The sequence below is a fragment of the Aphelocoma coerulescens genome, chromosome 12 (assembly GCF_041296385.1).
Source record: "Aphelocoma coerulescens isolate FSJ_1873_10779 chromosome 12, UR_Acoe_1.0, whole genome shotgun sequence".
NCBI classification, from domain to species: Eukaryota; Metazoa; Chordata; class Aves; order Passeriformes; family Corvidae; genus Aphelocoma; species Aphelocoma coerulescens.
This window is the reverse complement of record NC_091026.1, coordinates 13741436-13759568: the sequence shown is the minus strand read 5'-3', so window position 1 is coordinate 13759568 and position 18133 is coordinate 13741436. Positions and strand designations below refer to the sequence as shown.

General features: G+C 43.9%; 1 protein-coding gene across 1 annotated transcript in view; it reads right to left on the bottom strand.

Moving 5' to 3' along the window:
* The window catches only part of PTPRG (protein tyrosine phosphatase receptor type G), a 402469-nt gene extending 384549 nt beyond the window's left edge, over window positions 1-17920 (bottom strand). The window contains exon 1 of the mRNA XM_069028207.1: window positions 17338-17920. Coding sequence (XP_068884308.1) covers window positions 17338-17422 — 85 coding nt within the window. The 5' untranslated portion in view covers window positions 17423-17920. The remainder of the gene's footprint in view (window positions 1-17337) is intronic.
* Window positions 17921-18133: the final 213 nt, after the last annotated feature.

Here is an 18133-nt window from a genome sequence, read left to right as displayed (position 1 = left end):
ATAAATTCTGGCAGGACAAAGTTTGAAGTCATGCATTTATTTCAGTGGCTAGTTTAAAACCCCCTTTATTCAGTGATCTTTTTCTGTCATAATCTCCTTATCTAATTTAAACAGAGTGCATTCTCTTGCTCTGAGTGCAATTTTCATTTAAGTTGTTATAACTTGTGCACAAAGGAATATGTCAGTTCACCTCACCAGCTAAGACATTCTCCTGTGCTATATGCAAGCAAAAGCAGCCTATTTATATATCCCAATATGAGACTCACTTTTTTTTACAAAAAAGGACAGATAGCATCAAGCCCCACATAGCACACCTGGGAGAAGTCACAGGACATTTTTACACAAATATTTATTCTTTTTTCTTTCTTTCCCAATCTGCAAAGACTGCTTGAAATAAAAGCAACCAGAAAGGACTATGATCTGAAGGCAGTTCCCTGGCATTGTCTTCTCCCTCTCACTCTTTCAGAAGAAAGCACATATGAAGTCTGTCTCCCCCTCCAATTATGTCATTTGCTCTCTGCTAACTCTTATCCATGTAAAAAAAAAAAAAAAATCCTTCTATCCAAGATTGTAATTGGAGGAGCTTTAAAAACAGCTAATTTAACCTTGGGAGGATGTTCATTTTCACTGAGCATATCTCTCCAATCTACAAAACAGACAAACCCTTCCTTTCACCTGAGCATGCCATTCTTTAATTGTGACAGCACTGTGAGATAATGCATTTCAAACAGTTGATCAACCCAGGGGGAGTATGAATGCCCAAATATTTAACAGACAATGATGCCTTTTAAAATGAAAACTCAGGCTTGTGAGGATGGTTATTGCATCATCAACAGCATCCCAATACCATCACACAGAGAGAGTTTATTTTACACACCAAAAAGAACTGCTTTTTCAGGAAGTAATCAGTAATTAGCAGCTGTATCACTTTTGATCTGTCTCAGCCACTGCATATCAGTTTACCAGCTCACAGCCTTTCTCAGAAGAGATTATATGATTAAAGAGAAATGGAAAGACTACTGCTATTTGTCCTCTTTGAAAAATTCCACCAGCTCAGTATCAATGCTGATTTCATGATTATGAAACTCCAGAGTTTCATCATAGTTTTTGAAAAAACAGATTTATCCTACAGCCAACCTTAGAGAAGCTGAAAAAGTGAAGGTGTAGCTGTAGCATCCCCTAGGTCAGAGAACCTCGGGTAACACTGAGGAAAGGCTCCTTTATTCTGAAGTGTAGCATGGTCTGATAAGACAGGTGCATCGTAAAGGAATTCAAGCCATTAAAGGAAAAAAAGATTCCCTGGAGAGTCTTCTGTGCACCTTCTCTTCTTCACTGCAATGTACTCATAACTCAGCATTGCAAGGCACTGGGACCCCTAAGTACATCTGCTGGCATGATAAACATTGCCCAGAAAGATACCAGAGTCCTCCCAAACACCTTGGATCCACTCAGTTCAAACTGTTGCTGTGCAGCACAAACTTCTCCTTGTCTTGCTTCCCAAGCAGAGAAATCAGGTAGGCTGGCACCTGCACAAACAAACAACTCCCAGGTCAAGAAGGCCTGACTGCTCTCTCACTCTGTCTTTACACAAATTAAAGCAGGAGGAAGTCTGGCCATTTGATACCTACCTGAGCTAAGCTCAAAAAGATGCAGCACAGAAGCTGACCTCTTCCTTTGCCACAAGAGTGAGAAGCCCTCCTGTGTCAGTCAGCCTGGGCTGCATTGACCTGGGTATACAACTGCTCATCCTTGTGCAGCAAGCACCACCAAATACTTTGCCAGCACCCTGCTGAGCCAGAGTCTGGGAGGGAGAAAGCACAGCCACTTCCTCAGAGCTTCCCATCCAAACATACATCTTCAGCACCCACATTAACCAAACCCTCAAGCCACCCTCACTCAGCTGGGAGAATGCAATGAGGAAATAATTTCACAATGTTTCTTTGACCAAAACAATCCATGTCACTGAATTCAAGGACACAACTGGATGCTTCCCCTAGTGTCTCCTTACTGGCATGTTTTAGCATCACACAAGACACAGGAACATAAAGAGCCAGGACAGACTGTGTTTTATTATTATACTGAGACAAACCTGGTCCAAATAGTTCAAGTCTAATTAAATTTAAATGCTTCTAAATCAGGAGTGACTTTGGTCAAAGGAGAGCAGAGGAGTCTAGTTTGCCAGTCACAGGTGTGATGTGTTTACACTGGCCTTCACTGCAAGTATGGAGTATCACATACAGCTCTTCTGTAGCTGTCACATCCAACCCCAGAAGCTAAAGCTAGAGCAATTCAACCAGGTTCAACGTCCTGGAACTGATGAAAATGTAGACTGTCATCTGAGAAGTGCTGGTTACACACAAGCCAACCTAATAAGGTATTTTTAGCAGGTTTGTTCAGCTTTATCATCTCAAAAAATAGCTACAGCCCAGTCCATTGGTGCCCTTCTCAGGGATATGAGAACATCAGGAGACACTGAGGTCTTCAGGGGCAACACAGCCCATCACTCTTCAAAGCCTGCATTTCTTCACAGTAAGGTTCAAACCAGGACACCAGAAACTATCCTGTTTAAGATCCTACAATACAAAGTCTCTCAGAATCATGGTAGTGTTCAGACTTTTTTCCTCAAAACTGTCATCAGATCCTTTCAACTCTATGCTTGAGCAAATCACCTGTGATCTGCCATATTGTGCCATGCAATTTCCTTATAATCACTTGCAGAATTCTCCCATGTTCCACAGTGAGAATTCTGGGCCTCACAAACACTCCTGGGATGGCACTAAACAGATAGGAACTGGGGAAGGAGTGGCAAAGAAAAATATTGCTGAAGTTTAGATTAAAATACATATTAAACTGATTTTTAGAACAGCAATGTGTATTTTACACAGACTCTGTTGCCACTGTTTCTACTGCTTTTCTTGAAACACTAAAGAAAATACATTGTTGGCAAAATAATAGAGCCTAGACAGGAAAAGGAAGAAATCTGGCTGTGAACATGATTGTTCAAATTGCTTGTTTTTAAACACTAATGCCTATGGACACATTTTTTGCAATGAAGAAGAGCAGTGAAGGAACAAGCTATCTCCACACATTTCCCCTCCATGACATAAGCTGCCCAAACTGATGAAGCAACATGTAAACTATAAAACATCAATGCCACTGTAGCTTTTCAGGGAAGAAACTGCAATGAAGTATCATTGTCCTCTATCAACATAGCCTGTGGTAGATAAGTTTTTTCTTGTCAACATTGTAATAAATCATTCACCAGTCAGATTTCATCTGATGCTGCACCATTACACTCAAGGTAGAAATCTCCACTGACTGAAGGGGGACTTTTTTCAAGACCAAAACCAATAGTCCTGTGTAACCAACTACCTGTAATGTAGCCCTTCTCCACCACTTCAACCCTGGTGCAAAATTAACAGGTGCTTCCAGTTTTTATTTGGACACTTACAATTCTGGCTTCAAAGCCAATAGAAAAGCAATAGCAAGACACTTCAGCCAAAGGAACCACAAGGCCATCTCCCTTCAGTATCACCCACAAAAGAGGTTTCTGCCCTATAAAGCAGCCTCATTACTTGGTTGGACAGGACTATTCTTAAAAAGCAAAGCCAAACTGATTTTGCAATGGTGTCTCTAATCATGGATTCAGACACACAATATGAATCCCCAGTGAAAAGTCAGTTCTACTCTGCTACTACAATATCTGCTGAATATTTGTTCTATTCCTCCTACTAACTGCTTTAGTAATGGAAGAAACCTATCCAGGTATGTAATTCCTAAGCTTAATTATTATTATGGCAGTATTTAAAAGCAGTTGTATTCATAAATATATATATATATATAGCAATACATAGCAACTTAGGACCTTAGGAGTGCTCAACAGACCAGACAGTGACCCAAGAGGATCAGAGCATCCTCCTTACCAGAGACAAGAAATATCTGAGAAATCAGGTCCCAGTGTCTGGAAAACTGCTCCAGGTCATCAGCTCCAGCAGGATGGATGACACAACTACCTGCAGCCATGATTCCAGGAACCAAACTCATCCTTGCAGCCCACCTAAGCCCTGGACAGCAAACACTGCCTGAGTGTAAGGGCCCAGCTACACCGGAGAGGGACAGGGCAAAGTAAGGAGTCCCCAGACCCAGTGGGAGGATTCCTGCAGATGAGAAGCAAATGCCTAGAGCAAGGACAGCACAGTGCTCAGAAAGGCAAGACTGCACCTCATGCTGAATTTTGGTTTTGCAGCCAAGGAGAATGACACAGGAACCCACAAGGCAAAGACAATCAGAAGAACCACAGACCAGTGACCATCAGAACAAGTCATTAGTGGAAGACAGACAAGAATGAAAGGACAAAGGAATAGCAAAGCACCTCTCTAAAGTTATTGATAGTTCTGAATAATATACAATTCTTCAATGCTGCAAATACTAAAGACACTAACACTGCATTATTCTTACAGTCCAGCCAACAGGTCTCTGGAGCTCTTTTTTATTCTATATCCAAACCCACAGCATTAGCTCCTTCACAGCCACCTTTGCACCACTCAGTGTCATTCTGGAAGGCAGGACAGCAAAGTCATATCATAAAACACAAACAGGTGAGCAGGCCTGTCACAGAGCACATGTCTGAAGACAGCAAGGGCAGGCAGAAAGGTCCAATTTTTGCTGATGCTGCTTGTATCAATCACAGCAAAAGTCAGTGAAAGGCACCAAGGGAAGCACTGGATAGTTCATCAGCTTTCCAGAGCAAGACAGGACATTACCCCTGGCTTTGATCCTTTATTTCTCTCAGTATTGCATGCCCCAGCCAGCCAGTAGAAATGGTGTTCACCAAAGCCATGTATTTCATGTGCACCTCACCAATAAAGAACACTTACAGTAAGGCCCACACGCTTCAGCATCATTTCCAATGAATACAACTGAAAGCAGCAAACTCCAAGATGTTTCTATTTGTGAAGTAAAGGCCAAAAAGGCAAATCAGAAGCAAAGAGACTGTAAAAATCAAACTGTAAGGCCTATGTCTCATACTCAGTGTACATAGTTTAGAAACACCTGGTTTTGCAAAGAAAGAGCACTCCTTCATTACATAAATGAAGTGCTCATAGCCTCAGTTCAACTGAAAGCATAACTGCCAGGCACATTAATAATTATGATCTGATCTTCAGCTTTATAGCAAGTGAACTTGTTACTAATAGGGTCCAAATGAGACAAGTTGGAGTTGTTACTCATTGATAGTGTGCATCTTACAAACCTCATCTGTCTCTGCACCCAAAATGCCTGATCATGTCTCCCAAATACAGAAGTGAACAGGGGAATGCAATTTCAAACTACAGGAATGAAGAGGCATTGATCAAGATAGAAGTCAAAACTGTACAGCATGAAGGCTTAATCAAGACTACTGTGAAACTATAAGACTCCTCAGAGCCAATGAAAAAAGTTAATTTTCTTCCTAAGTTGGTTTTCACCTTGGAAACTAATTGTTGAAAGAGAAAAGGTCACACTGCTTAATAGCATGAAATAGGGAAAACAGTACATGCAGATAGTGTTTGACATGAAGTATTAATTACCCTTTTGACAGAGCATCTGTTTGTGCTGTGATGTATTACTCCTTACACTGAACCATGGCTTGGGATTCACTCATGATAGGTGTCACTAGTGTGTGGACAAGTCACTTTTACCTAACATCCCTGGATCACTGTATCCCAGGTTTGCTCATATATTTTTAAACACAGCTGGTTTCTTGGCACACAAACATGAATTGCTGTGTGATTTTAAGTGATTAGCTAAAAAGAGATGGCTTGCTGTTTTGTTACCAAATTCAAGAAATTCACACAGAACTCCTATGCTGCCTCCAAGGGTGAAGGAAATGTGCTCTTCATCACGTCATCTAGTTACTAATTATGTTGTGTTCCTACAAAACACTACTTTAGCTGTTAAAAGAACAGTCTCTTCCTTTGATTACCAGGGTAGCCAGGTCTGCCTTTTTTTGCCCTTGGTTTGCCCTCTTCCTTAATTCATAAACACATCTGAATCAAAGCAAGCAGAAGGAAAAGAAAAGGTGAGAGAAAAATGAACCCAAGAAATTAGAGTAACAGGTATCTCATAACACTTAGGCACTTCAAAGGAAGGTCAAACAGGAAATGAGATTTAGACCAAGCAAAAGGTCCTTGTACTCAGAATTAAGAATTCTAGGAATTCTTCAACATTTCTTAAATTACAAGAAGCATTAAGCAAGATAACAGCAACCCAACAAACCATCTGATAAAAACACAGGCATTTACTTTTCCAGCAAACCACTAAGGATGATCTCCTGCACCCTGTGATCAACTCACAAGAGCAGCAACACTTCCTCTTTTGGACATTTCATCAGAGCACTGCCTTCAAGTATTTTCTCTAATATTATGTTATGGCTCACCACTGCCTTACCTGGGAAGCCCAGCACTGCTACAGTGTGAATTCCATGTTGAATTTTATTCTGGTTAATTGTTATTGCTGGCAATCTGCTGGCTGTGGGGTAAAAGCCAGCTGACAACACAATAACAACTTCTTACTGAATTGGTGTAATGCAGAAATATCCAAGCCAAAGACTGAAAGCAAAGAGACCCAGACTCTGCTTTTTCCACTGGAAGTCATCCCTGCAGAACACTGCCCAAATGTACTGGGGAAAGCCTGAGCTACTGTGCCAATGCAGGACTCCAGCATCTCAGTATTCACTGCAGCCCCCAAGATATTTTTAAACTACTTCTAACTGCCAAGTATTTTTTACTGCATTTATTTCTCAGTGATGACTTAAAGTAAGTGCTTATTTTAAATCATATTTGACATTTTGTTAGGTACAGTGGAAAATAAACCAATTCCTACATATGCAAAAATTAGGAATTAATGAGGCCTGGCAATTATCTTGATGGAAAGAACCAAGTGACTTAGTTGAACAAACAGAGACTCACTAAAAAGAAGTCTGCTCTAGTAGTTAAAAAACAAATGAAATTGCTTCTTATTGATTTTAATTTAGGTTGAAACACTAGCTGTCTCTCCAACAAAGCCAGAAATAGAAACAACTATAAATGAGTACAAGATGTGATAAGATAGACAGATTCTTAAGCAATCTAGTACAGAGATGATCTCCAGTTTAGACAGTAGTTAAAATATGATATCATATGTACAGATCAATAAGTAAGTTTGCATTTGTCTCAGCTCCAAAAGCCAAAAAGCTATGCTCTCTTTTCTTTAGTGACTCTAAAATGTTGTCCAATTAAGCCCTACTGGTTTTTTTCTTACGGATCCTCTAGATTCTAATTTACAAATAAAATCAAGAGAAGCAATTAAATGTTAAGTACTATCAGCATGTTTCCCCAAGTGATGCACATATGGAACAGAATAGAAGTAGTCCAATCTTGATACAGAAGAATGGGTTACAAATTGAAATACATTCCTATTAACATTACTCGCAGGCTTCATGCTCTAGCAAGTCCCAGAATCAGCACCATGCTGCCCATCCCTGTACAGCACAGCAGCCTGCACCTCCCCTCTCCCAGGCTGCAGCAGCTCTGATCCACTTGACTCCAGCCTCCAGAGCCAGCACAGACACAGAGCAGGGGCTCAGGGTGCACAGGAAGAGTGTGTGCAGCACAGAACAACACCAGAAGGGACTTTTGGTGATGGTCATCCAGCCCATCACATTAAAGGCTAATTAAAACCTTCCTGGCAGACTGCCTGGTCACTCCTCTCTGCTCTCCAGACAGCATGCACTGCCAGGGCCTGCCCAAAGCACACCAGAATATCAGGATCAATCAAGCATGATTTATGATCCTTGCAGCATGCCAGAACTTAAGCCAAGATTACCTGGTAGGTACAGATCAGGTCTTAGTGGTTTTTGTGAAGGCTCCTGTATGTGGAAAGCAGGTCTCCCTCTCTCCTTCAGCCATAAAGATCTCTCCACTTTCTCACCTACCTTTGCAGATCCCAGCCTCTTCCAGATAATATTAGCTGGGGGAGAAGGAACTGGTTTTTCCTCATTTGATATATGATGCTAATCAGACACAATCAAGGTAAAAAGCTAAAAGCATCCAAGGGATGCCACCCTAATGGAAATAGGGTCACAGTAACAGAGCAGATCTAAATTCTTGCAAACAGCTCAATATCCAGTCCTCCCACCAACTTCCAGCAGAGAAAAAGAAACACTTTCTGCCAAAACCAGCAGCATGACTAACAGTAACAGGGTGAGGGTATGGATGGCAAATCCTCCCCCACAGTCCTAAGAAATCTACTGCCTCCTTGGGATTACATCCAAATTGTAATACCTACTCCAAGTTTCTGATGAAGATCATCTCTTATCCACAGCTCTGTCCTCACACAAGGGTGATAACTGTGGCCAGAAGATCACAGGCAGGTTCAGGAGCTGTGTGAAACCTTCACTGTACAATGTCTGACAGAAGTCAAAGCCTGAGTTACCCTCGTTAGATAACTCCACATCATCTGGACTGTTAGAGGATGCACTGATTGCTACTCCCTTAAAAACTCCTGGGCTTAAAAAGGAAACAAATGAAACCAGAAGAAATTATCTGAGACACTAAGACTGCAGAGGGCTTAAGCCTTTCTTTCTATTTCTAAAATTGCCATTATAGCAGCATTCAAGGCACATTTAAAGAAAAAAAAAAAAAAGGAAAGAAGATGAATTAAATTCAAAGGGTTTATTTTAATAAAATTAGAAATCCTAAGAATCGGTGATCCAGGCCACATCCACTGAGCAGCAGAGTATTTTGTTCAGCACTGACTCCAATAATGATCTAGAAGTCATACTAGGCAAACAATCAACATGAGCTTCCTTGCTGTGGCAGAAAAATGGGCCACTGAAAATCCCTGGACAAACAGAAAGGGCAATAGCATTGCACATACATGATATGAACAAGACCAGTGTTCAGTTCTGGTATGCACCTTTCTAAAGAAAAAATGAAAAAGAAACCTGGAGAAAGGCCAAAAAAAAAAAAGATTCTGACAAAAATTATTCAAGGACTGGATAAAATCTCTTGGCAAAGGGCTTGTAGGGTTCAGGTCACTGGGTTAATCAGGACATTGTAACCTGGTTTTATCATTATGTGCAAATACTGTCATTTTAAAAAAATACCAGAGGGCTCTTTAAAGTAGTAGAGAAAAGTGAAACAGATAAAAGACAGTTATTAAAGTAGTTGTATATTTGTAGTTTGATCTTCAGTAATTCAAGCACCCCTTTTTTTTTTGGTGGCTTGTTTATTTTGGTAACTACTTCATTCATAGAAAGAAGTTTAGTAAACTTCAAAATGGGCATCAAACAAATAATTGATTTCAAAGAGAAAACTGACAACAATTCCAAGGACTGATACATATGATAAAGCATCCTCCAGAAAGCCAGAATTTTAATGGACAGACTGGACACCTCTGCTTCACCACAGGCAGACTCATACTAAGAGCTGGTTTTGCATTTCACCACACAGTAAAAGAAAAACTTTCCAAGAAGTATAAAGACAGTATTAAAACAGCACCCCTTTGACACAAAGCCACCCTATGGGAATACTGACAATAACAAGCATGGTTGTGTTTCAGAATAATGTCATTATGAGGGTTATGGGACAAATCCTCACCTGAAAGCTGCCACAGCAACAGCAGCATCAGTTGTGCCATGACAGCGTGCAGCAGCTGAGGACCTGTCATTGCACCAAGAAAAGAAATTACAGAACTCGCACATTTTACACCCCCAGTTTGCAAATATAACAATGAATTAATTCACAGTAAACAGAAGGGGAGCACTTTTCAATGCATAAACAATGTAGTAAGAAACAATTTTAAAAGTCACAGTTTCTGAAACTGCTGTCACTGAGCACAAACTTTTAACACTTACTTAAATACCTAAAACTGTACAAAGGTGTCACTTTGGAAAACAAACAGTTATACAGAAACTATATAATCTGATGCAAAACCCTTGGGCAAAGAAGGAAAAGTAAACAACTAATTTTAGAACCTGAACACTCCATTAGCAATTCTCACCAATTAAAATATGATGCAACTGCTGTCAACAGGCAAATTTTAGTTGTATTTTAAGCATGGATTTAAATACAAAATACACAAGCTACTGCACTGTAACAATAATAAATCAACTACCTACAAGTAGCATGGAGGCCAACAAGAAGAGACATTCAAGTGGTTCTCTCTGCCTATCTAGTGAATGGATGCAGTGTTTAAGAGACAGACATGCTGCACAGTCCCTCATTTCTACTTTGACTGCAGTAAATCTATACCATAATCTCCATTAGTCTAAAAGCACCTTAGTAATGTAAATGCTAGTGAAAGTCTATCAAAAATTTAATTCTTAAACTCACTTTTGACAGCAATGTAGATCTGTACTTAATTATTTGAAAGCAACTAGGTATCTCTATTGTTTCCAGGGGGTTGGGATGGATGAACACAAGCCTCCTGCTGAGGCCACCGAACTGAGGTTTATATAAACAAATATCTACCAAAAAAATTTCACTAAACTTGCTCTAGAAAGCTCTTTGTAAAAACCTATTTATTTTGAGAAATGTATCACTAACTTCACTACCTCCAGTATATATAAACCAAATTCTTGTAAAATCCAGAGGGGGGAGGGGGTGGGAAGATTATACAGGGAAGCATTTCTAAGCACACCAAACTGACACAATGGCAGAGGGTGGTCCTCAGCAGTGGGAGTTACTTCAGGGACATTCTTGTTTCAAAGAAAAGTAAAGAGACCAAAAAAAAGCCATTAGCTTTCAGCTGAGGATCATCAACAAGGGTCAGGACAGAATTGTTTCTATTTACCTCTGCAGTAGAAAAATGACTTATGCAGTGTATTGGCACAACATTACCATCATATCCTGCTTATTCAGTGTTCATCTTGTCTCACACTGAAGTCCCCTTGCACTCTGGGACAATCAACATCAACCAGCCTGACAAACTCTCAAAGGAACTCCATGTCTAAGACTTCAGACTACTAAAAAACAGTAATCCAGATACTTTTATAGGAACAAGAAAAGGGCAAGGCACTGCTTTGGTTAAAGCAAGTATTATAGCATTTCCTACATCTCTTAAAGCCTCCTGCAAGAAGAGAAGATGGAAAGAGTGAGGTGTGGGAAAACTGAACAACTCTTCACTTTGCCTTCAAGAAATTATCAGATAGCCTTCCTTTCCTGTCAGCAGAATAAACTGACTCCCAACAGAAGAACTTTAACAGCACTCTGTCAGGGAGACAGGCACATTTTAATTCAAAAAAAGAGAACAAAGCAGCTGCCACAAGACCAAATAACATCCTGCATTTTGCTTCTAAATACCACTGCAGCTCTTCAGGGCTCAAGGTTTCATTCATTACATTGCTGCAAGCAGAGAAAAGTGTTTTTCAAAGGAGCTTTCCCAAGCTAAGCATCAAGTCTCAAAACACCTGGATTTTCTTTAGAAAGGGCCCCAGACTATGAATGCAAAGTCCCTCAAAGCAGTCACTGGACAGAATAAGCATCTATCAGGCACCACTGCAGCATTTATGCATAGAGAAACTGCAACACCCACATCAATTGAGATTTTATGTGCCAGTACTGCTGGCAGGTGCATGATGTGGTCAAGTTTTAAGTTCCAGAAAATAGTTCATCATTATTTAAATGACTTAATAATTAAGAACACTAGTACTTCAACTCCCAAGCAAACTTAGAGATGCATAATAAAACCACATTTTTTAAAAAAAGGGCCATACACTAACTGACTTTACTTTAACCACAGTTCACTTGAATACTAATTCAAATTGCTGTAAAGTGAGCCATTCAGTGTAGCAAAACACATCTTACAGTGGTTGCATGAACTCCTGAGCTTCCTTACTGCCCTGTGCCTTCACTCCTCCTCCTGACAAGGGGGTGAGTTTATTCCCACCACTGTTTCCTCCAGCCTCTCAGTAGTAATATCAGGGGAAAGGAAAAATGAGACAAGATCAGCAATATCCGTGGAGTATCTCAGCAGCATCATTGCTGTGCTTGCAATCTGCACCCTAATTCATCTGTTCACTTTCAGGGTGGGAAGAGATTCTGCTTAGGCCACAAATATGTGACAGCTCAAGGCATAAAGCTGGAATCTGCTGTGTCGTGGCAGCTGCGCCTCAAGAAGATGAGTATACACTGAAAGGCAAGCATTTGGAGACACAACCAGTGCAGCCCAGATTCATTCAAGAGGATACTAGTCCTCACTGAAGTGGGCTGAGATCATGTTGGAGTGCTGGAGGACCTGTTAGCACCATTGAAAGAAAGAAGCCAATTTGACTTGTCCTGGGTCAAGTAATCTGTACCCTGCAATACAGATAATATGATCATCAGCACAAGATACTGAGTAATGGAAAAATTAACAGCACTCAAGGATCATTTTTCTGTGCTTTTTTTTTTTCTCCAAAGGTTTATTGACACACAAATATGAAAACTAGTTTCTTTCATCAAAAGTGATTCTCTAGTTGGGCACCTCCAGTTGGCCACACCCCAGGTTCTTCTGCTTAGGATGAAAGGCTGCATTAATGTTCATCTTCCTTCTCCGCTTTGCTTCCAACTCATGCACGTGTTCATAAAACTGACACTCCCTGGTGCAACTGGGCTGTGTCTGGCAATCTGTGAAGTTACGTTCCCATCAACCTGTGCAAGAAGATGCAGATCCACAATCTTGACCTGGAGAACATTGACATGAGCTTACCTCACGAAGAACAGAAAACTTGATATTTAGATACCTAAAGCAGCAAGCAGTCCCCAGAAGGAATATATAAACTATAAATTAACCCATATGGTGCATATCTAAATCCTCAGATGACTACGTATTTTTAAGAGCATTTGTCTGATGAGATTCCACTTCCTAAAATACTTAAGAATTGTTGTTTAGAATTAAAGTAGCATGGCATATAATAATAAATGACTACAATTCCATCAACACACAGGAACAACTCTGATCTTTAAAAATGGAAGCACAATAACTTGGGCAAACAGAAATTAGCCTCATTTTTTCATAATTTCTCCGATTAAAGTTATATGTTAGTTAAAATAGTGTTATTACTAGACCCTTAGGCTTCAGAGCACACCATGCCACAGGTTCATTTGGCTGCTAAAAAGCAGCAACCAAATGATTAGCACTTTTTTCCAAGGACAGTTGAGATTAATAGTTTGAAGTCATTTCCTTAATTTAACCATGAAACTTGAACATTTAAATTAGACTCAACTTTAATAACATTTATTTCAGAAAAGTGTAAGTATGTTAGTCCTTGAGCACTGATTATAAGATGGATAGAGTCCTCACTGTTAGCTGTCTTTTCTGTAATTGGAAACAAATTCCAACTATTAAATGTACAGAACTTGATAACAGTACAGCCAACACTTGTCCCTGCAAAGACCCAGAAACCACCCTACTGAAATCAATAGGTGATTTTCAGTAATTTTTATGGTACCAAGCAGGATCTATTTGTTCCACAAAGATTTCCAGTGTGGATGCAGGTGGGATGGGTGAAGGACACAACATCTCTGTGCTTGACTTACAGAAGCTCATCACTAAGACATCCTTTTTCTGAACAGGATCAGAAATCCTTACACATCCTCCTTTCCTAGACGAAAAAAAGAGAGGGTATGGGGATAAGAGAACAATAAAAGAAATACTAACTCATACACATAGGCAAAAAATCCTCCTTGTTCTTCCAAGCACAGCAACATCCCCAGCCTGGATACACAGGCTTTGTAGATATTGCAATATGGCTGAGGGAATTCCAGTTACCCTCAAATTGTGTTCATTTCTTTTTTTTGAATTCCCTTCCTTCTGTGATGCCTCTTCTTCCCTCCCAACTTTAGGAAGTCTCTTTCTCTGCCTGCTGGGACAGACAGCTCCTGTGACTACTTAAAGACTTCTGAAAGCCAGGTCCAGGCGCCGTTAACCACAAACCTGCTAAGGAATAGCAAAGCTCTCCCTGGAGTCTCCCCCACAAGAAGCAAATCACAAGCTCAGCTCTTGCAGCGTGGGAAGGCTCACTTGACTGTCTTTATCTGCAAGGACTCCATTAGCAACTTCCTGTAACATAGAGCATATTTTAAAACAGCACTGAAAATAAGGGATAATTAAAATATACAAAGTGTCATCTTCATAAAAGCCACAGGACTAAATAAAGTCTTGGAGGGCCCTCTCCTGTACATTCCGTATTTCTCTACGTGCACAATGCACCTTCCTCTGCAAAATCTTTACTAGACAAAGCCAGTCTTCTCTGCACCTTTAAAAATATCTGAAGTAGTATTTGATTAGCTCATAAGGAATAGCTCCCAGTATAATTTTTCCTCCAAGCAGAAGACAGTTATATGCAAAATTAACTCTCAGCTCAGATCTACAAAGACTCAAAATCCAAAACCCATTTAGGCAGTTACCAGGTTAGCAACAATTTGATTCATTACCAAAGAGCTAATCTAGACTCAAGAAAATTACTTTCATTTATGCACCCAGTCTAAGAAAATGCTAGCAACTGTCATTCCTTAGACAACAGGATTGTCAAACTAACAGCTAAGAACTGCACTAATGTGTACTTTTTCCTTTACAAGAAGATATTTACTCTCTCGGCAAAGCACTGAGAAATCAGATAATAAGGATATCACTATAATGCTAATATTTATGTCTTACTGATTTTTGGTACTGTGAATTTAGATTAATGGGCAAAGAGACCACATGGAAACTACCTCTCTTACCTTGTCTTGGCTTGATTTATTAATCAATGCAATTACCAGTGACAAGCCCACAGAGGAATGGACTAAACAGTTCAGAAAGAGGAAAACCTCACCCACACATTTTATTGCCAGTGATTCCTTTCTCTTACTGCAACCAAAGGAACAGCAACAAAAATACCTACTTAAACAGCAATACCCTATTACAACACCTGCAAAGACTTATTTTCTACATGGTTCATTTATTGTTACTGAACAAACAAAAGAATAGCCTTTGTATTTCCTCACAAAGTAAAGTGATTTGCAGGGCAGAAAACAAGTAGTGACCTCTCTTCTATTTAAAGGGAGCTAGATAAGAAGAGGGAAGAAAGATGTTTGCAAATTAAAACCAAGCTGACAAATACCTTACTTTTTTAATCCTCTCAAGAAAATCCTGTGAAAAGGTACAGAAACATTTGTGGTAGGTACTAAATGGTTAATATCTGACCGGGATTCCCCACCAACACAAATTCCAATGATTTGCCATTGGATGTTGTCAGCACCGATGTCCTATTATAGTCCACAGAGATCCTCCCTGCAGCTTTCCTGCCTCGGGCATCTCTCATGTACGGGATCGGTCTGAGGCATCCCCGTGTATCAGGATGTTTCACTCACCACCCCTCGCCTGCACACACACCAGGTACTGCTGCTCTTCAGAGGAAAGCACACGGGAGCAAGCAAGACACCGAGGTCTAACATAGTAGGTCTGTGCAAAAACTAAAGCCATAAAAGCCTTTCTGGAAAATAGTTTGCTTTCCAGGCAAACCTTCAGCGATGAACAGCCCTGAAACAGTCCTAAGTATTACACAGCTGTTTTATGGCTTCTGGCGTTAAAGAGTTTACCAACACTCTGCAAGCGTCCTACTACCCTCTGCTTGCATCCATCTTCATATTAAAACCATAATGCAAATATTATCTGGTTCAAACATCGCTGATCTAAATCAGCAAGTCATACAATACTGTCGTATTAAACCAACATCAGGGCTTGTTTTCCTGCAGCATTCTGCCTTCTAGATGTAATTACTATACAATATATATCAGAACCAGAGCGAAAGGCATCACTCCGAGGGCTGAAACTGAGAACAAATCAATACAAAGAAGATAAATATTTCGTCAAAAGCTGCAGAGCTATTAACCCTCTCCCCAACTTAGTTTCTTTTTGCTTCAAATCATTTTACCATGGGAGAAACTGCTGGAAGGAATAGGATGGGTTTATCTGCCTAGCTCTGCATTTGGGGTTAGAAAAAAAAAAAAAAAGGGTATTTCAGGAAGAAAAAGTTAAAACAAAGAAAATTAAAAACGGAGGGGGGGGGGGGGAAAGAAAACGTAACTGGAAGTTCCTAAAAAGCCTCCAGAATTTAATTATTTCTTTATGCTGTTGCACACCTGGACGCGGCGAACAACCAGGGTTGCCTCGGGCGCCCACGGAAAGGACGGGAGAAGTTGCGCGGGGAGCGCAGTTCCCTGGGAAGAGGGGCTCGCGCTGCCCCGGGCGCCTCACACCGCAGGCGCCCCGCCGAGGACCCCCCCGCCCCATCCCCGCCGGGAGGGAGGAAGCCCGGGGCAAAGTAAACACCGCGATCCCTCGGGGCGCCCCGGCCGCTGCCCGCACGCTCCGTCCAGCCGCGGAACCCGACGGACACGCGCGCGGCCCGGGAGCGCGCGGGGCGGGGCCCGCGCTGCGCGCCGGCGGACGGGAGCGCGCCCCGCGGGGGCGCCGGCGGCGCCACAGCGCCCCTGGCGGGTGGCCCGGGCACTGCGGAGGCGGCGGGAGCCCGAGCCCCGCGAGGGCGCCGCGAGTTCCCGCGGGCCGGGGGGAGCGGTGGGCCGCGGGTCCCAGCGCGGGGCGGGCGAGCGCCCAGCCGGCCCCGTTACACACGAGCCCTGCGGTCCGATGTGGGGCGAGAAGCGATACACAGGCACCGGCCGTGCGGTACGAAGAGGGGGAGAACGGCACGGTGGTCGCGGAGTGCCCCCGCCCGCGGAGCCCCTTTCCTGCGGGTGCGCCGTGGTGGCTGCACAGATCTAGCCCGGTGCGGAGCGGGCGCGCAGCCCCGCGGCCCCTTCTCCCCCACCCCCGCCCTGCCAAGGTCGGCACGCGGCACGGCAAGACCACACCGCGGACACGAGTGGGGTGGGGAGGGCACGCACCCGCGCACCGCGAACTTTCTGGCGGGGGACCGGGGGGCTGCCTGGCGGGGTCGAGCGCGGAGTCACGCTGCCTTTCGGGGCGGCGAGCGGCGGTCCCGCAGCACAAAGGGAGCTCCAGGCAGCCCCACGAAACAAGAGCAGCGCACAAGGATCCCCCTCCGCCCGCCCCACGCCGCCGGGCGCTGCAATGCACCGGAGACAGGGGACACCGCGCCGGGAGCGCGGAGCTGAGCCCTTGCTCCGCTCACGGCCCCACTCGCGGGCAGCGCTACCCGCAGCCGGGAGGGTGCTGCGGACCGGGAGGAGACCCAACGCCGGGGCCGCCCCGATCCCAGGCGCATCCTCCGCGCTCGCGGGGTGCCCCGCCGGCTCCCCACGGGGGTCGCGGACACGTGTGGAGGAGGCACCGAGAGCCCCCCCCCGCCCCCCATCCGCCGCGCTCACTCACCGGGGAAGCACACCACATCATGGAGCACGGAGCTAGTGATTTTCAAGAAAAAGATCCACCAACACGGTTGCAGTAGCCTCCGCATGTCCAAAGCCGCACATCGAAAGGGGAAGGGGGCTAAAATAATTAAAACACAGGGGGAGGGAAAAAAAAGGGGGGGTGGACGAAAAAAAAAAAAAAAACCAAACTTGTTGAAAATAAGTTTCTCCCCGCACCCCTGTTCCTGCGGGAGAAAGCGGGGGGCTCCTGCTCGCCTCCTCTACGGGGAAGAAAAACCCCTCCAAGCGCGGGGCAGGGGGAGGACAGACACGAGCGCCGGCGGGGCGCGGGGAACCCCCCCCGCGCGGCTCGGCGGGCGCGGGGCGGCGCGGCTCAGGCGGGCAGCGGGGCGCGCATGCCGCGAACGGGGCGCTCACAGCCGCCTCCGCGCACGGGCGGGCGGGCGGCGGTCAGCCGGGGCCCCGGCGCGCTCCATCCTGCTGTACAGGAAGTGGCGGGCGAGCCCGGATCCTGGCGGAGACTTTAAAGCGGGGCGAGGGAGAGAGAGGGAGAGGGAGCGCGGCGCGGCGGCGAGGCGAGGCGAGGCGAGGCGAGGCGAGGCGAGGAGAGGCGGCGGCGCGCCGGGCGCCCCGGCGGCGCGCCCCCGCCGCCCTTAAAGCGGCAGCGGCGGCGGGGCGGGGGCGCGCTCGTGCTCGTGTGCACGCTCCCGCTCCCGCCCAGCCGCTTGTGTGCGTGTATTTGTGGGGGATGCCGCCGGCAGCGGTGCGGCTGGGGGACGGTATGTTACCGAGCCGCG